Source organism: Equus caballus, chromosome 1 (genome assembly GCF_041296265.1).
Source record: "Equus caballus isolate H_3958 breed thoroughbred chromosome 1, TB-T2T, whole genome shotgun sequence".
Taxonomy (NCBI): Eukaryota; Metazoa; Chordata; class Mammalia; order Perissodactyla; family Equidae; genus Equus; species Equus caballus.
Genome location: NC_091684.1, coordinates 199,414,613 through 199,432,729, shown reverse-complemented (window position 1 = coordinate 199,432,729; position 18,117 = coordinate 199,414,613). Strand labels below are relative to the sequence as shown.

Genomic DNA, 18,117 nt, shown 5'->3' with positions numbered 1-18,117 from the left:
TGAGAAGCCAAAGGAATCCTGAGAAAAAAGAACAAAGCTGGAGGTATCACACTCCCTAATTTAAAAATATACTACAAAGCTATAGTAACCAACACAGCATGGTACTGGCACAAAAACAGACACACGAATCAATGGAACAGAATCAAGAGCCCAGAAATAAACCCACACATCTATGGACAGCTAATATTCGACAAGGGAGCCAAGAGCATACAATGGAGAAAGGAGAGTCTCTTCAATAAACGGTGTTGGGAAAACTGGACAGCCACAGACAAAATGAAAGTAGACCATTACCTTACACCATGCACAAAAATTAACTCAAAATGGATTAAAGACTTGAATGTAAGACCTGAAACCATGAAACTTCTAGAAGAAAACATAGGCAGTATGCTCTTTGACAGTGGTCTTAGCAACATATTTTCAAATACCATGTCTGACCAGGCAAGGGAAACAATAGAAAAAATAAACAAATGGGTCTACATCAAACTAAAAAGCTTCTGCATAGCAAAGGAAACCATCAACAAACAAAAAGACAACCTAACAATTGGGAGAAGATATTTGCAAACCATATATCTGATAAGGGGTTAATATCCAAAACATATAAAGAACTCATACATCTCAACAACAAAAAAAGTAACAACCCAATTAAAAAATGGGCAAAAGATCTGAACAGACATTTCTCCAAAGAAGATATACACATGGCCAACAGGTACATGAAAAGATGTTCAACATCACTAATTATTAGGGAAATGCAAATCAAAACTACAATGAGATATCACCTTACATCCATGAGAATGGCTATAATTAACAAGACAGGAAACAACCAGTGTTGGAGAGGATGTGGAGAAGGGAGCCCTCACATACTGCTAGTGGGAGTGCAAACCGGTACAGCCACTATGGAAAACAGTATGGAGATTCCTCAGAAAATTAAGAATAGACCTACTATATGATCCAGCTATTCCACTGCTGGGTATTTATCCAAAGAACTTGAAAACACAAATGCATAAAGATACATGCACCCCTGTGTTCATTGCAGCCTTATTCACAATAGCCAAGACTTGGGAGCAACCTAGGTGCCCATCAAGGGATGAATGGATAAAGAAAATGTGGTATTTATACACAATGGAATACTACTCAGCCATAAGAAATGATGAAACCCGGCCACTTGTGACAACATGGATGGACCTTGAGGGTATTATGCTAAATGAAATAAGTCAGAGGGAGAAAGTCAAATACCATATGATCTCACTCCTAAATAGAAGATACAAACAATGACAAACACATAGAGACGCAGGTTGCACTGGTGGTTACCAGAGGGGAAGGAGGGAGGGAGGAGGGTGAAAAGGGTGATTTGGCACATGTGTGTGGTGATGGATTGTAATTAGTCTCTGGGTGGTGAATATCATTCAATCTACACAGAAATCGAAATATAATGATGTACACCCAAAATTTATATAACGTTATAAACCAATGTTACCATAAGAAAAAAAAAGAGTACATATATTATGATGCACGCAGGTGGTAAAATAAAGAAAAGCAAAGACACAGTCATCCCAAAAGTCAGCATGGTGTCTCCTTCCAGCGGAGGGGGGAGGCAGAGGGCTTCTGGTACTGGCCATGTTTTGTTCCTCCCCCTGCATGGTGTCTACATGGATATTCACTTTGAGACAACTATTTAAACTGTGTATGCATGTTTTATGCACTATTTAGTATACATGATATATACAAAAAGAAGAAAAGTTTCTAAGTAATTAGAGAGATTTTTTTGGTTTCAACTTAAATAAAAATGTGTTTCCTAATCAGGGAAGATAAACTGTTCCGTCTCTGCTTTCTCACATGTGCTGACATCTTCCTTGCAGCCGGTATACAGTCAAGGTTTCTAGCTATTGCATTGTCATATTTATCAATAAAACATGCTATAGATTTATATATAATTTGTATATCCCTTAATTTAATAGTAATGATTGTGTTAGTTATCTATGACTGCAGAAGAAACTACCCCAAAATTTAGCAGCTTAAAACAACATTTCTTATCTCACGGTTTCTGTGGTTCATGAATCCGGGTGCCGCGTAGCCGGGTCCTGGGCATCTGTAAGTCTGCAGTCGCGCATTGGCTGGGGCTGCAGCCACCTCACCGCTGGACCTGGAAGGCTCCACTTCCAGAAGGCTCACGTGGTTGTTGGAGGGCTCGGCTCCCCGCGGGCTGTTGCTGTTGGGGACTGTTGGGGGCTATTGGCTAGGTACCTCCCTCGGTTTTTGCCCCTCGAGCCTCTCCCAGCACGGCAGCTGGCTTCCATCAGACCAAGCACCTGGGACACAGCCACAGTCTCTCCTGTTACCTAGTCTAGACGTCTTTGCTGCATTCCACTCCTGAGAAGCAAGTCCCCAGGTGAGCTCACACCTGAGGGGACGAGGTCACACCGGGCAGGAAGACCAGCAGGCTCTTTCAGGAGCTGCCCCTTCAGCGACATCACCCCCCAGCCAGCTCCTGCTTTGTTCCTTTGGAGAATCGTGGACCACTATTCAACAAACATCGCAGGATACAGAGTTTCACTCGCACAAAGCAGCTGCATCATGAGGTGATGTCTAGCAGCCAGAGATTCAGTCCTTGTGACAAGTATGGGGCTCACGTGTGAAACGCTATCCATCTTCTGTGCCCGCAGCGTCGTCCTACACAGGGTGCGGGTCCCTCTCACTGAGCCTCAGTGACCTGCTGGGGGCCACTGTGCGTCTTCCTGAGGAGGCTCTCACAGCATCCCTAACCTGTGAGCTCAGCTTTCCTCTACGAGGCCGAACTGGGGCGACCCCGACCAGCCATTCCAGTCTCACTCACGAGAGGAATTACGAGAACGCACAAAACACTACAGTAAGAGGAGTTGTTCTTACAGTGATAAAAGCGCTTATTAAACAAGTGTTTTTATAGTGTTGATTTTATTAATGATGAGTTGCTATTTCTTGGATAAAAGTGAAACACATTGATCTCCATAATGTCCATGACAGTGGGAAAATATGGAGCAAAAATATTTTCTCTTGCAGTTATTATGCTCCCCTTTGGACGGCCTAAGAGAAAAGTCCTCAGGTGCTGGAGCAAGAACATGCCCCAGATACGGAGGGATCTTTGACCCAGCTTCAGCGGCCTCTTATCGAACACACTTATGTTTTGGGAGATCACAGGAGTGAGCACCTCCTACTTAGTATATATCTGTGATATAGTCCTTCCACAGTGCATGTTAGTCATTGGGAGAAAAAAGAGAAAAACAGGTGAACATCTAGTCCTCAAATCTTTTAAAGCCTGGAAAGGAAGATGAAACATCTATTTCTAAAAATACACAAAGAGACCAAATTACAGAAGTTTAACAACAGCTTTACATATTTTAGCAGAGAGGTCTATTCCACAGAGAGCTAAAAACATTGCAAACCCCTGATGAAAGCTCACCTGCAGATGCAGCCTCTGAGAACATTTCCGGGAATGACGCCCGTTAGCTGGTTTTCTTTCACAGCAGAACCGCTGCCAGGCCTAGGCCCAGAAGGTCTGCGCGGTTGCGAAGCTGCACATCTGAGGCCTCTTTACCCCCGGGGGCCTCAGCTACTGCTGCCACCAGCATTCAGCACAAGCAAAGGCCTGGCGGCTGCCTGTGTGCCTGAAGGACGCCTCACACAAAACGCTATCGGAGTCAGCTGGGAGCGATTACCCGCCACTGAAAGATCTGGGAACCAGAGGTCAGAGAAACTTGAGGAAGGGAGTCCTTAGCACATTTTCTTGTCTTTTGTGTGGATTTTTCTTTTCTTTTTGCGAGGACCAGTGGTTCTCAGACTTGAATGTGTGTGGGAATCACTGGTGGGCGTGTTGAAGCACAGCTTGCTGGGCCCACCCCAGAGATTCCAATCAGGGGGCCTGGCGCAGGGTGGAGAACGTGGATTCCCAACAGCTCCGGGTGATGCTGACGCTGCTGGTCCAGGACCACACTTTGAGAAGCCCTGGCCCACAGCAAGAGATCTTCATAAATGAGCAAGAAGCCTGCATGGCTGGTGAGTGTCTGGGGTTGTCCATGTGCTTAGGGCTTGTGGGGTCCCGTCTCCCCACTAAAGTCTCAGGAATATCCACTTCAGTCAGCCTTTGATGGACTTCTGGAATGAAATTAACAGTCCTAGTTGTTGGCCCTTTATTAACCCGGCTGGGTAGTATATAAGTACAATCCACAGATAACCCTGAGACTTCACTGGAGTCAGTGGCTGCTGCCTTCTGTCCAGATGCACGGGGAAAGTAAGGGAAAAAAATGGAAAAGAACAGACTTTTTCAGAATGTTTCCCTGTCCTAACTTGTTCCTGAGCGTAACGAACCTTGTAAAAAGCAGAAAGTGGTCAAATATTTGCAACTCGAAGAACAGGCAAGACTGTCATGAGCTGGAATCCTCCCTGTTCGGTCTGCCTCCCTGCGCGGTTCGTCTCCCCACCACCGCTTGAACTCAGCTCCCCCTCGTCCCTCCTGGCAGGAGGGCACTCCCCCGCGTATGTGGAGTCTTCGTGGCCCTCCCTCCAGATAGGCAAATCCAATACGGGGCCCTTTCTCTGAGCTGACACTGCCTGCAGCAGGGCAAGCAGACCCAGGCTGTACTTCAGTCCCGCTCACCTCCTTAACCAGCGCCCTGGTCTCGTGCACAGACCACACAAGCGGACGCAGAGCTCAGGAACCACCGCACCCATGCCCGCCCCACCTGCCCATCCACGGCCCGTGCCACCAGCACGATCCTCCTCGGCTCCACTCCCACTGCACCCTGGCTCCAAAGTCTGCAGCGAGTGTTGGGGCCTCAGAGCTGCAGCCCTCCAGCCCTCGGGATCTGAAACCTGCCTCTCCTTCCAGCTTCTTTTCCTGCTGCCTTTCCTCCTACTCCCGGAGCTTCTGTCGGTGGAGCCACGCACTCAGCCCAGCAGGCCACGCTCCCTTACTTCTGGGTGGCTTTGCACATGCTATTCCTTCACACCAGAGAGTTTTTCCTTCACGCCTTTTCCCCTTGTTTTCTCGGTCCATTTCTATTCATTCTTTTTAGAAAATTATTTCATGTAAAAGAAATATGGACTTATTTTTGAACTTGGAAAATACAAAGAATTATGGAGGAAAAAGTCCACATAAAAAGGTAACTGTGGGGGCTGGCCCAGTGGCATAGTGGTTGGGTTTGCACACTTCAGTGGCCTGGGGTTTGTGGGGTCAGATCCCGGGTGTGGACCTACACAGTGCTCATCAAGCTATGCTGTGGCAGCATCCCACATAAAATTGAGGAAGATGGGCACAGATGTTAGCTCAGGGCCACTCTTCTTCACCAAAAAAAAAAAGGAAACTTTGGTTCACGCTTTGGTTCTTTGATTCATTTTCTCAGGGTATTTTCTATGCACATATATTCATGGATTATATCTTAAAATAGCTTGTGTCCTCCTTTTTTCACTTAGTCTTACATTGTAAGCTTTCTTCTCAACTGTTATAAATTATTTGAAAACATCTTTATATAAAGGCTGCATAATTTTTGTACAAGTTTGTGCACGTGTGTATATTATATCTGAAGAGTTTGTTTAACCCTTGTTTTGATCATTTAGATGATCATTTTTTTCATTTTTCTATTTTCTATTTTTTTCTATTACAAATAATGCTACAAAGAAGAGTTTTGCACACAACTATGACAGCCCTCTGACTATTTTCTAGGAGAGGATTCTAGATGGAATTACTGGACCAGTAGAAAGGAACACTTTTAGGTTCTTGATACACACTGTGAGGTTGCTCTCGAGAAGAGGTGAACAAATTTACGAACTCGCCAGGGGAGCATGAACATTCCTCTTACGTAATAACAGTTGCTCTGCTATTGAAAGTCATGATTTTTTGCATGTGGCCCTCGATAATTTGATTTTAATTTGCATTTCTTTGATTACGCTGGACATTTTTCTACATTATTAACCATACGGATTTCCTCTTGTGTCAGGTATCCTTTTGTGTCCTTGGTCCAGTTTTCAACTGGAGTCATTCCCAACACCTGGTCACTGTGAAGTTCTGACAGCCCTGCACATCACCTGTGGTCAGGCCTCCTCGAATCAGACTGTGTGCACGTTTAGTCCTGATACTGTGCGCTTGCCTGTAACCCGACGTGCCCGTCGCCCCCACTGGACGAGCAGCAGCTCCCAGGCCAGGACCGAGTCCTAAGTTCTCCTCCTCGGCACCTAGCCAGCTGCCTGGCACAAGGTCTGTGTCAAGCGACTCATTTAATGAACTAATGAGGAAATCAAGACGATCACTGAAGAGCTGACTTCTAACTTGACATGGATTTCATCAGGATGGTCTGTCTACATTTTGTATAAAGCAGAAAGGATAACTAAGTTCGTGGATTAATCCTGCAAACTTGTTTAATGTGATTGCTAACAGAGCAGCATGTAAAAATCCACACCGTTACACTGCTAGAGGATGAAAGACTCCTGGCAACTGTTTACTCAAAAGAGAAAACTAAACCCTTTGCTTTCATTTGTGGAAAAGTAATTTTCTCTGCAAAATATTATAAAATTATGTTTATTGAATCATCTGGAACTTTTCCAAATACCTGTACAGTTATTGTAACACATGTTCCCAAAGGAGAACACAAAGCTGCACGTCCTCTGACAGTAAACACAGATGCACTCACACAGAAAACAAAAACCAAGGTAAACCTTGAAAATAATTGCGTTTTCCATCACGCCATACTCTCAATTATAATTCGTGAATTCCTAATTCAGCCACTTCACAGTTTTGCTCTAAAAAAATACACATATATCCAGGTTAATACCATCTCTGAGACAAAGCAGAGGTGAAAAGCAGGGTTTCTGCCAAGCTGGAAGTAAGGCAGCCACGCTCGCCTTTGGGAGGCACAGCTGAGCGGGGGACCCGGGACTATTCGGTGCAGATACTCTCCAGCAGAGAGTCTGGTGTGTTGGGTAAGAAGGGGCTCCAGAGGTGCCGAGATGCACGCTCACCCCCCACCTGTGCTTCTGCCTCAGGGGAAAGATCTCACCTGCAGCTGAGTTCAGTCTCTGGGCTGGTTCATTAGCTGCAGGCGCATTTGCCCCACTCTTCCTCTCTGGTCATAGTGTTGCTCACTTTTGTAAACATTTAAAGGTACAATAAAGTGATCGGTTGTGCTCCATCTGAGCCACATGCTGCTCCACTTTTGAAGGCGCAGCTCTCAGGAACCGCAGTAAGATCTTACTGGCTCCACGAGGAGCCTACTGCGGCTGTTAACAGGTGGAGTCATTGCCACCAGTCTCAGCGGAGGTGAGCGAGTCCTGGGTGGGTTCCTCACCGTGTGGAACGCCCGCTGCTTCACACAGACAAACGCACAAACACGGCTCTCTGGCAAGTCAGGCATCACTTTCTTCAAAGAAGCATAATCCGTCCCCGAAGCATCCATCAGTCAATACGATAAACCTATCGAATGGGGCTCCACAAACTGAGCCAATACCTAGTAACCCGCTCCTGAATTTTGATTTTGACTGACATCTCTGCCTCCACGCACAGTCCCATCTCACCTGTGTCTGCTTCCTTATGCCTTTGCCCTCCACACGCCACCCGGTCATACTTCCCACCTCACTCCTCTGAGCAGCATCTATAATTTGCGCTATACTTGGAGCAGTTGGCAAAGAAGAGAATTAAATAGGGGTAATTAGGATACAAAGTAAACAAATCAGGTTTCTCTAGAAATGAACAGGGTAAGAAATTTTAACACCTATCACATAACTGTAAACAGTGCTATTTCCACTGGATTTGAATAAAGACCCCTCTAAAAAATTAGGGGCACCAAATACAAACATTGGAACAATTAACATCATCACTTTAAGACTTGTAACATTATTTATAATACATGAAATTGTAGTTGCTGTTAATAACTCAAAATGAAAAAAATCCATTGAATGGGATCATGAACATAGAGTGACAACAAGTTGTTACATCAAACACTTTTGAAAACACATTTAGAGGTTTTGCTGTGGGAAATGACTTTTAAGGATTTAAATTGTAGGATTTTTTTGTCATAGTTCTTTGACACGAAATGTGATATATTCCACATCTTACCAGAAAGGATAAAACCTGTCACAGACTGGATTCCGTGTTAGTTTGGCAGGAATTGCTGTGCCAATTTCTATACATAAGAGGCCTAATGAAAATCTTGTGAAAAAACATCCGAAATACCGCTGTTCTGAAAATGATGAAAATCCAAGGGTCCGCGATGGAGATGACGGACAGGAAGCGCAGAGCTCGGAGGTCTTCGGCTTCCCCCGTGGTCCCGTTCTCCTCCAGGACAGGTCTAAACGCTCCACGGTAAGCACGGTACTGTTGGAGAGAAAACATCCCGTTATGACATTGAAAGGTTGATGGCAACGGTAAGTTCACTTATTTCACATAGGATACCTTACTTTTCTGTAAGAACACGGTGGCTTGGCTTGGAATAACCATTTCTCGTAATTTATAAGCAGCTGAGGCCAGTGCAGCTGAGGATGCAGGCGAGGAGCCTGGAAGGGGCAGGGCCCACCTGGTATCCCGTGGGATGGGGCACTCCCGGGAGCCCGTCTCGGTCCTGGTGGCTGTCCCACCTGCCGTGCGGCTGCAGGCTGGAGTTCCCAGGGCCCTGCCAGGCCAAGCAGAGGAGCCAAAGTGGGACAAATCCAGTCCACAGGGTCACCACAGTTCCACACACACGGACCTTCTCTCTCCATGTTTCCCTCAGTTCTCTCTTCTGCCTGCTGCCTATCCTCTTGTCACTTAGCCGAGAAATAAGTCACACTCATGCAATGTCACATGTACGGAGACACCAAGCACACAGAAGGCTTTAATCCAAGTGAAGAGACAGGACACACGCCGAGGAAAATGCCGGAGGAGACTTGCAAAGTGGCCTGTTCAACTCACATAAACACTCTCCTCCTTCTCAGAATAGATGGCCATCTTTCAACGGGTGACAACCTCTTTTCAGACCAGGAAAAAAATGAGCTCAGAATATAAGCCCACTTTCTGCTGCCCAGCTGCTCCCACCGTCTTGATCTCCCCTGAGTCTCTGGGGCCTCCACAGAGCCCGCACACCACCTCGCCCCACAGCCCACACTGCTGTCCGCCCCAGCACTGTGCTGCCGTCAACCCCACTGGGGACCAGCCACTCTCTCGGTGCCAGCTGGGATTCTAAATCCCCACTGCGACAATAATGGATCGGGGGGCAGAACATGTGCAAACTCAGCATTAGAGGGAGGGCGTGAGTCAGTGCACAGCGGGCCCCACTGGGGGCAATCAAGCAACACAGGAAGACGGGTCTGCCCACAACTCCAGCTCACCTTTTTCTCTCTTCTCCAAAGAGTATTTCAGTGGAATCCGATACTCCAGCTGGTGCACTTAGGAAGATACTTGACCCCTGGAGGCCCTCTCCCATCACCACTGCTCAGTAACGTGAAGAGTAACGGCTGATGCCACAGAGAGCTGACTGCTGCCAGGCACTGTTGGAAGCACTTTACTTTAAAACCTCATTTCATCCTCACAAAAATCCTATGAACTAAGTACGATCATTATCTCCATTTTACAGACGTGGAAACCAATGATAGGCTCAAATCCTACCTCCTTCTGAGGTCTCCCTCAAACATGACCCCTTTGGGAAGCCTCTTGGGGGGATGGCTAAGCACATCGGCCTCAGAGTCCTACCGTCTGCATTAGGAAGTCCCCTCGTGGCTGTGTGACTTCAGGCGAGTGCTCCTGCTCCCTCGTCTCTACCACGGGGATAATTACACCACCTTCCAGTGAAGGGAAGTTTGAATGCGATGGTCAGAGCACAAACCTGGCCACAGGTCTCAGCACACAATGATAACTCAGCAAGTAGCCAGCATCACTACTTTATCCATTAGGAGTGACTCCTTTCCTCCTCCACACTCCCCTATGGCCCTAGTGTCTCGTTCCCACCCCTGCTGTTAGAGCTTATGTGGGCAGGTGCAACGTTTCTCTCATTTTACATCCCTCTCAATGAGTCACAGTGTCTCAAATGTTGGAGGCTGAAGCGATAAATGGACGATGATGGGCTCCGCCCTTAAGTTGATTAAAAAGCAAACACTTCGTATGAGCTTGTCTTTGCATTTGCTCTTTCTTCTCAAAGTGGAGGCAGCAAAACATAACTCCAACTATTTGAGAATGCTTGACGGGTTGGGATCTGGGTAACCGAACGACACATATAATTAAAACAAATCATTTATTTCCATACAGCATTTATCTATGCCAACTCTATTGCATATTATTAGGTTATCTGTATTTTCAAGTTACTTGATTTGTATTAGAATTGTATTGTTCTACACTTGGCCTTTTAATTTAACTTATTTATTTTTATTTTTTGAGTTTACTAAAAATATGACAAATTTGGGGGTGGCCTGAGGCCAAGTGGTTAAGTTTGCGCTTCTGTGGCTCAGGATTTCCCAGGCTGGGATCCCGGGCGCGGACATGGCACTGCTCATCAGGCCACGCTGAGGCGGTGTCCCACACAGCACAACCAGAGGCACTCACAACTAGAATATACAACTATCTATCAGGCGGCTTCGGAGAGAAGGAAAAAAAAGATTGGCACCTGAGCTAACATCTGTTGCCAATCTTTAAAAAAAGAAAAGAGGTTTGTCTTATTTAAGAAAAAATGACAAATTTATTCACTCCTGACATGTGATCAAAGTACGTATTCTATTAATTTTCAAAAGATATCAACTTCGACTTTGATATCAATTTAGACTTTGGAAAGACCTCTGTCGATCATTAGCATTCTCCAGAACATACTTCCTAAACTGCTGCCGTGCAGCAGGGCCGGAATAACCCACAACCCAGGAGGCGGACGCCGCGCGTCTGAAGCAGGTGCATCTCCGGAGCCTCCGTGTGGGAGGCGCGCCCTCTGCGGGACGCGGGGCCTCGGACACCCCGCGGGGCGAGATCTAAGCGGCCTCGCCTCTACGCCCTCCTCCCTAGACCGCGCCCTCTGCTCCAGCCCTTGAAATCCGCTTCCTCCCTTTTCGCTGGGCCCCCTCTCCCGCCCACCAAAGCGGACATCCCTCCAACAGCCTCTTCCGTAGGGAGCGTCCCACCCGCCCCGCCCCCCAAAGGACAGGCGCACTGGAGCTGTCTGCGCACGCGCAGGCTGTCCGCCTCTTCTCTGGCTCCCAGGACTAAAGGATGCGGTTACCAAGCTCTTGCTCATCTCGGCCTGGCTTGTACCCTGTCAACCGTTATGGCAATCAACACACAAACGTCCGCTCTCATGCATCACTGCTCCCCTACTAACCTCCAATATATCGTGGTTTTCTAAAGAAACAATAATTTTGGTGAGAATTTGTTATATGCAGTAAAGAATGTGCTGCAAACTGCCTCTAAAGCTCTGCCCAGATTCTCTATACTTTCCTCCTCCTGCATCAAACTGGAAAGTTGAAATTCAATCTAGCTAAGTATCTTGCTCTAATCCAGTTTATAGCAAAGTTAATTTTAAAAATCATACTCCAACATACTTCCACCAGCTTAACGAAACACAATATTTATGCTATGAGAAGGAGGTTGTCTCCACACATCCAGACCTCCCTAGGGTAATAGGGCGTCTAGACCTTCCTACAGTAACAGGGCATCCAAACCTCCCTAGGGTAACAGGGCATCCAGACCTTAGGGTCACAGGGCATCCAGACCTCCTTAGGGTAACAGGGCATCCAGACCTCCTTAGGGTCACAGGGCATCCAGACCTCCTTAGGGTCACAGGGCATCCAGACCCTCCTAGGGTAACAGGGCATCCAGACCTTAGGGTAACAGGGCAACCAGACCCTCCTAGGGTAACAGGGCATCCAGACCCTCCTAGGGTAACAGGGCATCCAGACCTCCTTAGGGTCACAGGGCGTCCAGACCCTCCTAGGGTAACAGGGCATCCAGACCCTCCTAGGGTAACAGGGCGTCCAGACCTTCTTAGGGTCACAGCCTATCCATATTCACATTTTCAGAGACCGTCCTCCGTACCCTGTGCTCTCAATCTGCTTTTTTCCCCCATTTTATCTGCTGTAATCTCTGTGACTTTATTGTCATTCATTAAATCATTGTGAAATCCCAAAGTTTTCCTTCACCTATTTAAAAACACTAGAAGGGGCCTGCCTGGTGGCACAGCAGTTAAGTGCACACAGTCCGCTTCGGCGGTCTGGAGTTCACCAGTTTGGATCCCAGGTGAGGACATGGCAGTACTCATCAAGCCATGCTGTGGCAAGCGTCCCACATATAAAGTAGAGGAAGATGGGCACCGATGTTAGCTCAGTGCCAGTCTTCCTCAGCAAAAAGAGGGGGATTGGCTGTGGATGTTAGCTCAGGGCTCATCTTCTTCAAAACAAGCAAACAAACAGAAAACAAATAAAAACACTAGAAGTACATTTTAACTTGCTTTGCATAACATTTTAAATTTGTCTTATTTTTATTTTCTAAAACAATAAATTGTGATAGACATAATCCACATTAAAAAAGCTCTTGGGTCCTTAATAATTTTTAAGAGTAAAAAGGGATCCTAAGATTAAAACAAGTTAGAGAACCACTGCCTTAAAACAACATTATCTGCTGAGGTCCTATTTCTTAATAATTGTCATGTTCAGTGGAGAAGAATGGAAGTTACAATTTGTAATAATAGTGATACTAATTTTCGAGGCCAGGCACTTGGTTGGGTGGTTTATATACATTACTCAAATCTCATAACTATCTTACAGGGTAAGTGCGGTTACTCTCCTTTCACAGATGAGGATGTGAGGCTAGAGAGGTGAATACGCCTCTATGGAGGGCACTCAGGGAGGAAGCCTGTTGCAGCCCCGTCTGCTGCTAAAGCCCCATCTTCCTCAGAAAGTGACAGTGACTGTGAGGAGAGCTGTCTGCACTGCACACCTTTGGAACTTCACACGTTTTTTAGAAAACCATTTTCAAATCCATCATCTCCTTCAATCCTCACAATGCCCCACGAGTTATTCAGATCCCTGAGAGAGGAGCCGAAGTGCAGTGTTCTTCCACCTGTGCTAGGCTGCTTTCTGCATTATTCCTACTACCGCATTCAGACTCAGGACGCGCTCCAGGCACTCAGCTCCTGTCCTCTTGCATCACGACAGGGACGTGAGGCCCCTACTGCAGAGCAGGGTCTGCAGACACTTTCTGTGAAGAGCTGGACAGTAAACATTTCAGGTTTCATGGGCTAAGAGGCGAATATCTGGTATTTATATAACAAGAGAGAAACAGATTTCCACAATTTTTTTGATGAAATTCAAAGTGTAATAAAAATTAAGTAAATTTTTGTAATACATGTCTACTAAGGAGAAGAATGACAGTCTTTTTTTTTTTCTTGGAATAGTATTTGACTTAATTGTTCAGAGTTCCTGTGCCCTGGCATCAAACTGATCATAAATGTTCATTTGTAAAAGTTATTCTCAACTCCAGGGCTGTGCAAAGACAGCGGGCCCCGCAGCTTGGGCCTGGGGCTGTGGCCTGCTTACAGTGTGGTTCTCCAAATGTGGTCCCCAGTCAGCAGCTTCCACCCCACCTGTGAACTTGCTAACACGAGAATTCTTCAAAAACACCTGACGCAGAAACTCAGGGGGGATGGGGCCCAGTCGCCTAGGTTTTTAGAAGCCCCCTGATGGCTCTGAGCCTGCTGGTGTGAGAGCACTGCTAAACATCTACGCCTGTTTCTATGTGCATCTCTATAGACAGGGATTTATTTACTTTGGGGCGAGGGTTCTGATCCTAACCCTGCATCATGATGCTACAGACAACTCTTCCCCCATATTAGGGCCTTCATTTAAGGGAAAAATCGCATTACATCTCACGTTCATCCGCCTTGGAAAGTAACATCCGAAACTGCTACACTGCCAGTAAGAAACTTTCAACAACGTCCCTATTCACCGAAGACTCAGGGCTCCAAAGACAGTGAATTGGCAGTGCGTTTATTTCAACGCTCCTGGTGGACAAGCTCAGGGCCGGTGAGGGCAGCAATACTGAGAAAGTTTTCTCAAGCCGTGCCACTCCTGGGTGTCTTGGCAGGGACCCCGGGAGGAAATACCTTCAAAACAACGAGGTAATTCAATCTCTACCACCTTCATTAGCAAATTGAAACCCGAGACAATGGCTTTCCCGTCGCCTCGCCTGCCGAGATAGAAACAGGACTTGTCAAGACAAGTTATCAAACGACACCACGCTGGAACGTCCTCAGCCATAGTCTGTACAAACAGCCTCGCCTGCCCGCCACCACCCGCGCGGCGGCGGCTCCAGAAACAGCATCCGCCGCTCATCGAAGTTCACGCACGAGTTTTTAAAACCTAAACCTTTGCTTTTAGTCACTCACTTCTGCAAATCACTCTGGAGGATTACACTTGCCCTCGTTCCCTTTCCACGCCAACACCCCGGAGAACTCCCAGTTGCCATTCTCCCATTTCGGATGCCTCTAAAATCACGGGCAGGTCTAACGAATTAAAACGTTCCCCAGCCCTCTGGAAGGAGGAGAGGACTGTATTGCCACGGGGGAACCACGTTCTGCTCCCCAAAGTTCTGAGGTGCAAAAATAACCCTGAGGCCTTCCCAGAGGGAAGCAGAGAGCAGGAGTTCTGCCAGCTGGAGAGGTCTTGCGGGGCTAAGGGGACACTATGGGGCCGGGTCTTCCCCTGCCTTTCTCTGACTTTCCCTCTTCTCGCTCAACAAACCCGGGAAGTGGAGGGAACTCGGTCCGGGGAGGGCTGAAAAGAACCCTCCTGGCCCAGGGCGCAGCTCCTCTCCCACGGCGTCCAACGCGCTCCCGCGTTCCCTCCCGGCACCCGCGGCCCGACGCACTCCGGGCCCGCAGCCTGGGCGCGGAGCGACTCACGATTAAAGGCAGGGAGCACACGGTGAAGAGCGCGGTCATGAGGGCCAGCAGCAGGAGGTGGTCCAGCTCCTCCAAGGGCTGCGGGGCCGCCTCTCGCGCGCCGGCGCCGGGCTCCGTGCGGTCCCGGGCGCAGGGGCGCGGGCGCTGCTGCAGCCGCCGGTGCATCGTGTAGAGGTTGCGCATGGCGCTCAGGTTGCACAGCACAATGGCGAGGACAAGCAGAGCCATGAGGCCGGCGTAGAGAGCTGAGTAGCCCAGCACCGACAGCGACCGCTCCTCGTGGGCCATCTGGATGAAGCACCAGGTGCCGGGGCAGTACTGCACGAAGCTCCCGAAGCCCGCAAAGGGCAGCGCGCAGAAGGCCAGGCAGAAAGCGCCCACGGCCGGCGCCACCAGCGCACCCCGGCGCAGGGTGATGTGCCGTCGGTAGAAGAAAGGGTGCCCCAGGGAGAGCCAGCACTCCAGGGCCATGGCCAGGAGCTGCAGGGTCGAGGCCAGCCCGAAGAAGGACATGAAGAAAGCGAAGGCTTGGCACAGCGAGCTGCCCGACGCGGGCGCCAGCCCCCACAGGCTCCGGTTCTGCGCGTAGGCGGCCAGCACGAAGGGGCTCACGAGGGACTTGCCCAGCAAGTCGGTGACCGTCAGGCCGCTCACCAGCACGTAGAAGACGGAGGGCGGCGGGCGCGGCGGGCACGACCCCAGCCCCGAGCGCGCCAGCAGCCCGAGGGCCAGGAGGTTGCCCAGGAGGCCTGCGCTGAAGAGCACCCCGCTCATCGTCGCCGAGTTGCCCTTCTCCACCGCGGTGGTGTTGTGGCAGCGGTACAACAACGGCCTCATGGCGGGCGGCGCGGCGGGCCGAGCGGAGGCTGCCAGGAACCGGCCGGCGTCGGGTGCGCGGGAGCCCCGGCCGCTCCGCGGGGAAGCAGCGCCTCCTTTCTCTACTCTCGGTCACACCCCGCCCCGAGGGCGGGACGCGCCGCCCCGGTGCGCGAGCGGAGCGCGAGGCCGAGCCCGCTGCCAAGCGGGGAGGAAGGAAGGGAAGTGGTCGGGGTCCGAGTGCACAGGGCCAGTCCTTCCCGCGAGGCAAGAGGCTACTGAAACTGAGGGAAATTAAGCCGCAGCCGCCAGGGAGGATGGGGAGGGCGAGGGGGAGGAGGTGGTAGAACGCTGGTGGTGGCCAAGGAGAGCTCTGAAGATGGCAGAGCGCGGCGCAGAGGGGAGGCTGAGAAAGGGCTACACTAGCGTTTGAATTAGTGGGTTACGGAGAGTACAGGTAAAGAACATGTGCCCGACGCTTAAGCCTTAGCTGGAATCCTCTGAGATCCGCCCAAGGTGGCAGAGCCGGTAAGGGGCGGCGCTGGACCTGGAACCGGGTCTTCTGTTTAGAGAGTCCGTCTGTCTTGCTTTCGCGGCTTGTCCTCCCACGTGGTTGGCCAGATTTCAGGGAAGTGGCTCCAGGGCAAACCAAGAGGAGATGTGGGCCCGTCCCTGAATCTCAGCGGTTGTGTAGACGCGGGGGAAGGGTGATGGTTGAGACGGATGCTGTCCTCAGTCACACCTGGGCTCTGCTCCTCACTGCCTGTCACCCTGCGGGACTTGCTGAACCTCTCAAGCAGGAGCATCCAGCCAGCCCGGTGGCTCTTTCCAGCGTAGGGCTAAGTGCAAAGTGCAGGTGCAGTTAGGGCTCTGTAGCTGCAGCTCTCAGGATTCCCACCTGTGTGGGAAGGCTGTTTTAGGAGCTGATGTTTCACGACAGTTTTTAGCATGGATTTTGAAACCAGAAAATAGTAGATTTGTTTCAGAGCTTTCTAGCTCCGGTTTGTGACTACTAGGAAACTTTTCTTTCCTTCTGGCTTTTGGCTCGGCTGCATCACAGAGGCACAGGAGTGAATTGCCCTAAGTGTGATTTACTTCTTTAATTAGCACTTGATACCCTGGGAGAGAAACTGGCTTGAGTGTGGAATTTGAGTAGGATAACTGACTAGGAGCACTATATGAGTGAGTGGATTACGCCTTGGCTTGAAGAAGCTCCTTTTCAGGCTTGGTGCCTCTTCTGATGGGCAGACTCAGGGCGAGAGAAAGACCCTTCAGCTTCAGATGTGAAAGCATTAAGGGAGCCCTGGCTGGTGACTTAGGCTGTGGGGAGGAGACGGAGGGTCAAGCCTTGGAATAATAGTTCTGAGTCCACCACTGGCTGTGTGTCCCTGGGTAGTTTACTCAAGCTCTCTGAGTTCATTTCCTCATAAATAGGATATGGGGCTTGTGCTGACCTCATCAGGTTGTTGTGAAGTTGAGAAAGCATGCAGCGTTTGGCATGGAGTAACAATGATAATGAGAGCTAACATTTATAGGCCCTTCTGTCTGCTAGGCACTCTCCAGTCCTTCCCCATCTGTTGACTGGATTAATAGAAGGCCTCCCTCAGGGTTAGTTCCCTTGCCCACCTTCTGCTCTCGCCCCCCTCCATCCCCACCTCCAGCCCCTAACGCATAGTGGTGGGTTTAGAGGAGCCCCGCTTGAGCTGATGAAGTGGAGGAAGGAGCAGGCCTCTAGCCAACAGACACAAGAATCTGATGAAATCCGAGGTCTCCTCTCCAGACAGACAGACGCCGAGTACAGGGTGTTCACAGTCTCCTGAAGTCCCCCTGTGGTGCCCGGAGGAGACACAGTGGCCTCTGGCCTAAGCATCCTCCTCTAGGGGTGCGTATGGGGCATTCCCTGAAGTGTGCCTACTCCCTACTGCTGCCTCAACCCCGTGCCCCTTCCCAGCGCAGTGCAGGGGGACAGCCCAGGAATGGAATGACTACAAGAGCTGCTCCCAAGTGTGAGGAAGGACGACGGTGGATCCCTGATGTGGTTGGTATATGTCATGCTTCCAAGGTTGACAGCCTCAAACGGGTGCCACTCAGGAAGCCACGTGCTTCCTCGTGGCCAGTGCAGCTGGCCTTTGCATGGGGTTGCAACCTTGGAAGCATGACACGTTCACTTAAACTTGAGAAGGTGGTAGAAGAATTCCTCCTTGGATTCCTGACATTTTCAGTATGGTATCTGTAATAATTATCTAAAAGATTTTAAACAGAACGCATGTGTATGCTCACGGCCAGATTTTAGGAAGGGGAGTGCAGGAAAAACAATAGTTTTTCCTGGACCCATCCTAACTGTGCTTCTAAATCTTATCCATCCCTCACTCCTACTGAACTCCAAGCAATATTTTGGGCTGGGGATTGTGAAGAGCAGAGAATAGAGAGGAGG

At 49.2% G+C, this 18,117-nt stretch overlaps 1 protein-coding gene and 1 long non-coding RNA gene across 12 annotated transcripts; both read right to left on the bottom strand.

Moving 5' to 3' along the window:
- Positions 1–1,428: 1,428 nt before the first annotated feature.
- On the bottom strand, positions 1,429–4,240 carry LOC138925304 (uncharacterized). The gene is made up of 2 exons (XR_011441239.1): positions 3,434–4,240; positions 1,429–3,289 (listed from the first exon to the last, which is right to left on the bottom strand). It is a non-coding gene; the product is annotated as an uncharacterized lncRNA (long non-coding RNA).
- A 2,288-nt stretch (positions 4,241–6,528) lies between these two features.
- Positions 6,529–16,257, bottom strand: PTGDR (prostaglandin D2 receptor). 11 transcript variants are annotated; one of them, XR_011441224.1, is made up of 4 exons: positions 14,868–15,828; positions 9,325–9,483; positions 8,414–8,964; positions 6,529–8,335 (listed from the first exon to the last, which is right to left on the bottom strand). XR_011441224.1 is itself a non-coding variant. In XM_023625261.2 (3 exons), exons 1-2 carry the CDS (start codon positions 15,702–15,704, stop codon positions 9,352–9,354), a joined length of 969 nt encoding a protein of 322 aa, XP_023481029.1. In that variant the 5' UTR covers positions 15,705–15,828; the 3' UTR covers positions 6,529–8,335; positions 9,325–9,351. The 11 variants fall into 11 exon arrangements, 4 of the variants coding, with proteins under 4 accessions (XP_023481029.1, XP_014589669.2, XP_001496196.3 ...); XR_011441222.1 differs by having other exon boundaries at positions 8,419–8,964; XR_011441229.1 differs by having other exon boundaries at positions 8,414–8,630.
- Between the last annotated feature and the right edge of the window lie 1,860 nt (positions 16,258–18,117).

Coding starts and splice junctions, on each gene's coding strand:
- PTGDR (XM_014734183.3), bottom strand. CDS start 15,704: ATGAGGCCGTTGTTGTACCGCTGCCACAACACCACCGCGGTGGAGAAG. Junction 8,631..14,867: donor TGTGCTCCCTGCCTTTAATC/GTGAGTCGCTCC, acceptor TTGGCCTGGCAG/GGCCCTGGGAACTCCAGCCT. Junction 8,336..8,534: donor CCCATCCCACGGGATACCAG/GTGGGCCCTGCC, acceptor TCTCTCCAACAG/TACCGTGCTTACCGTGGAGC.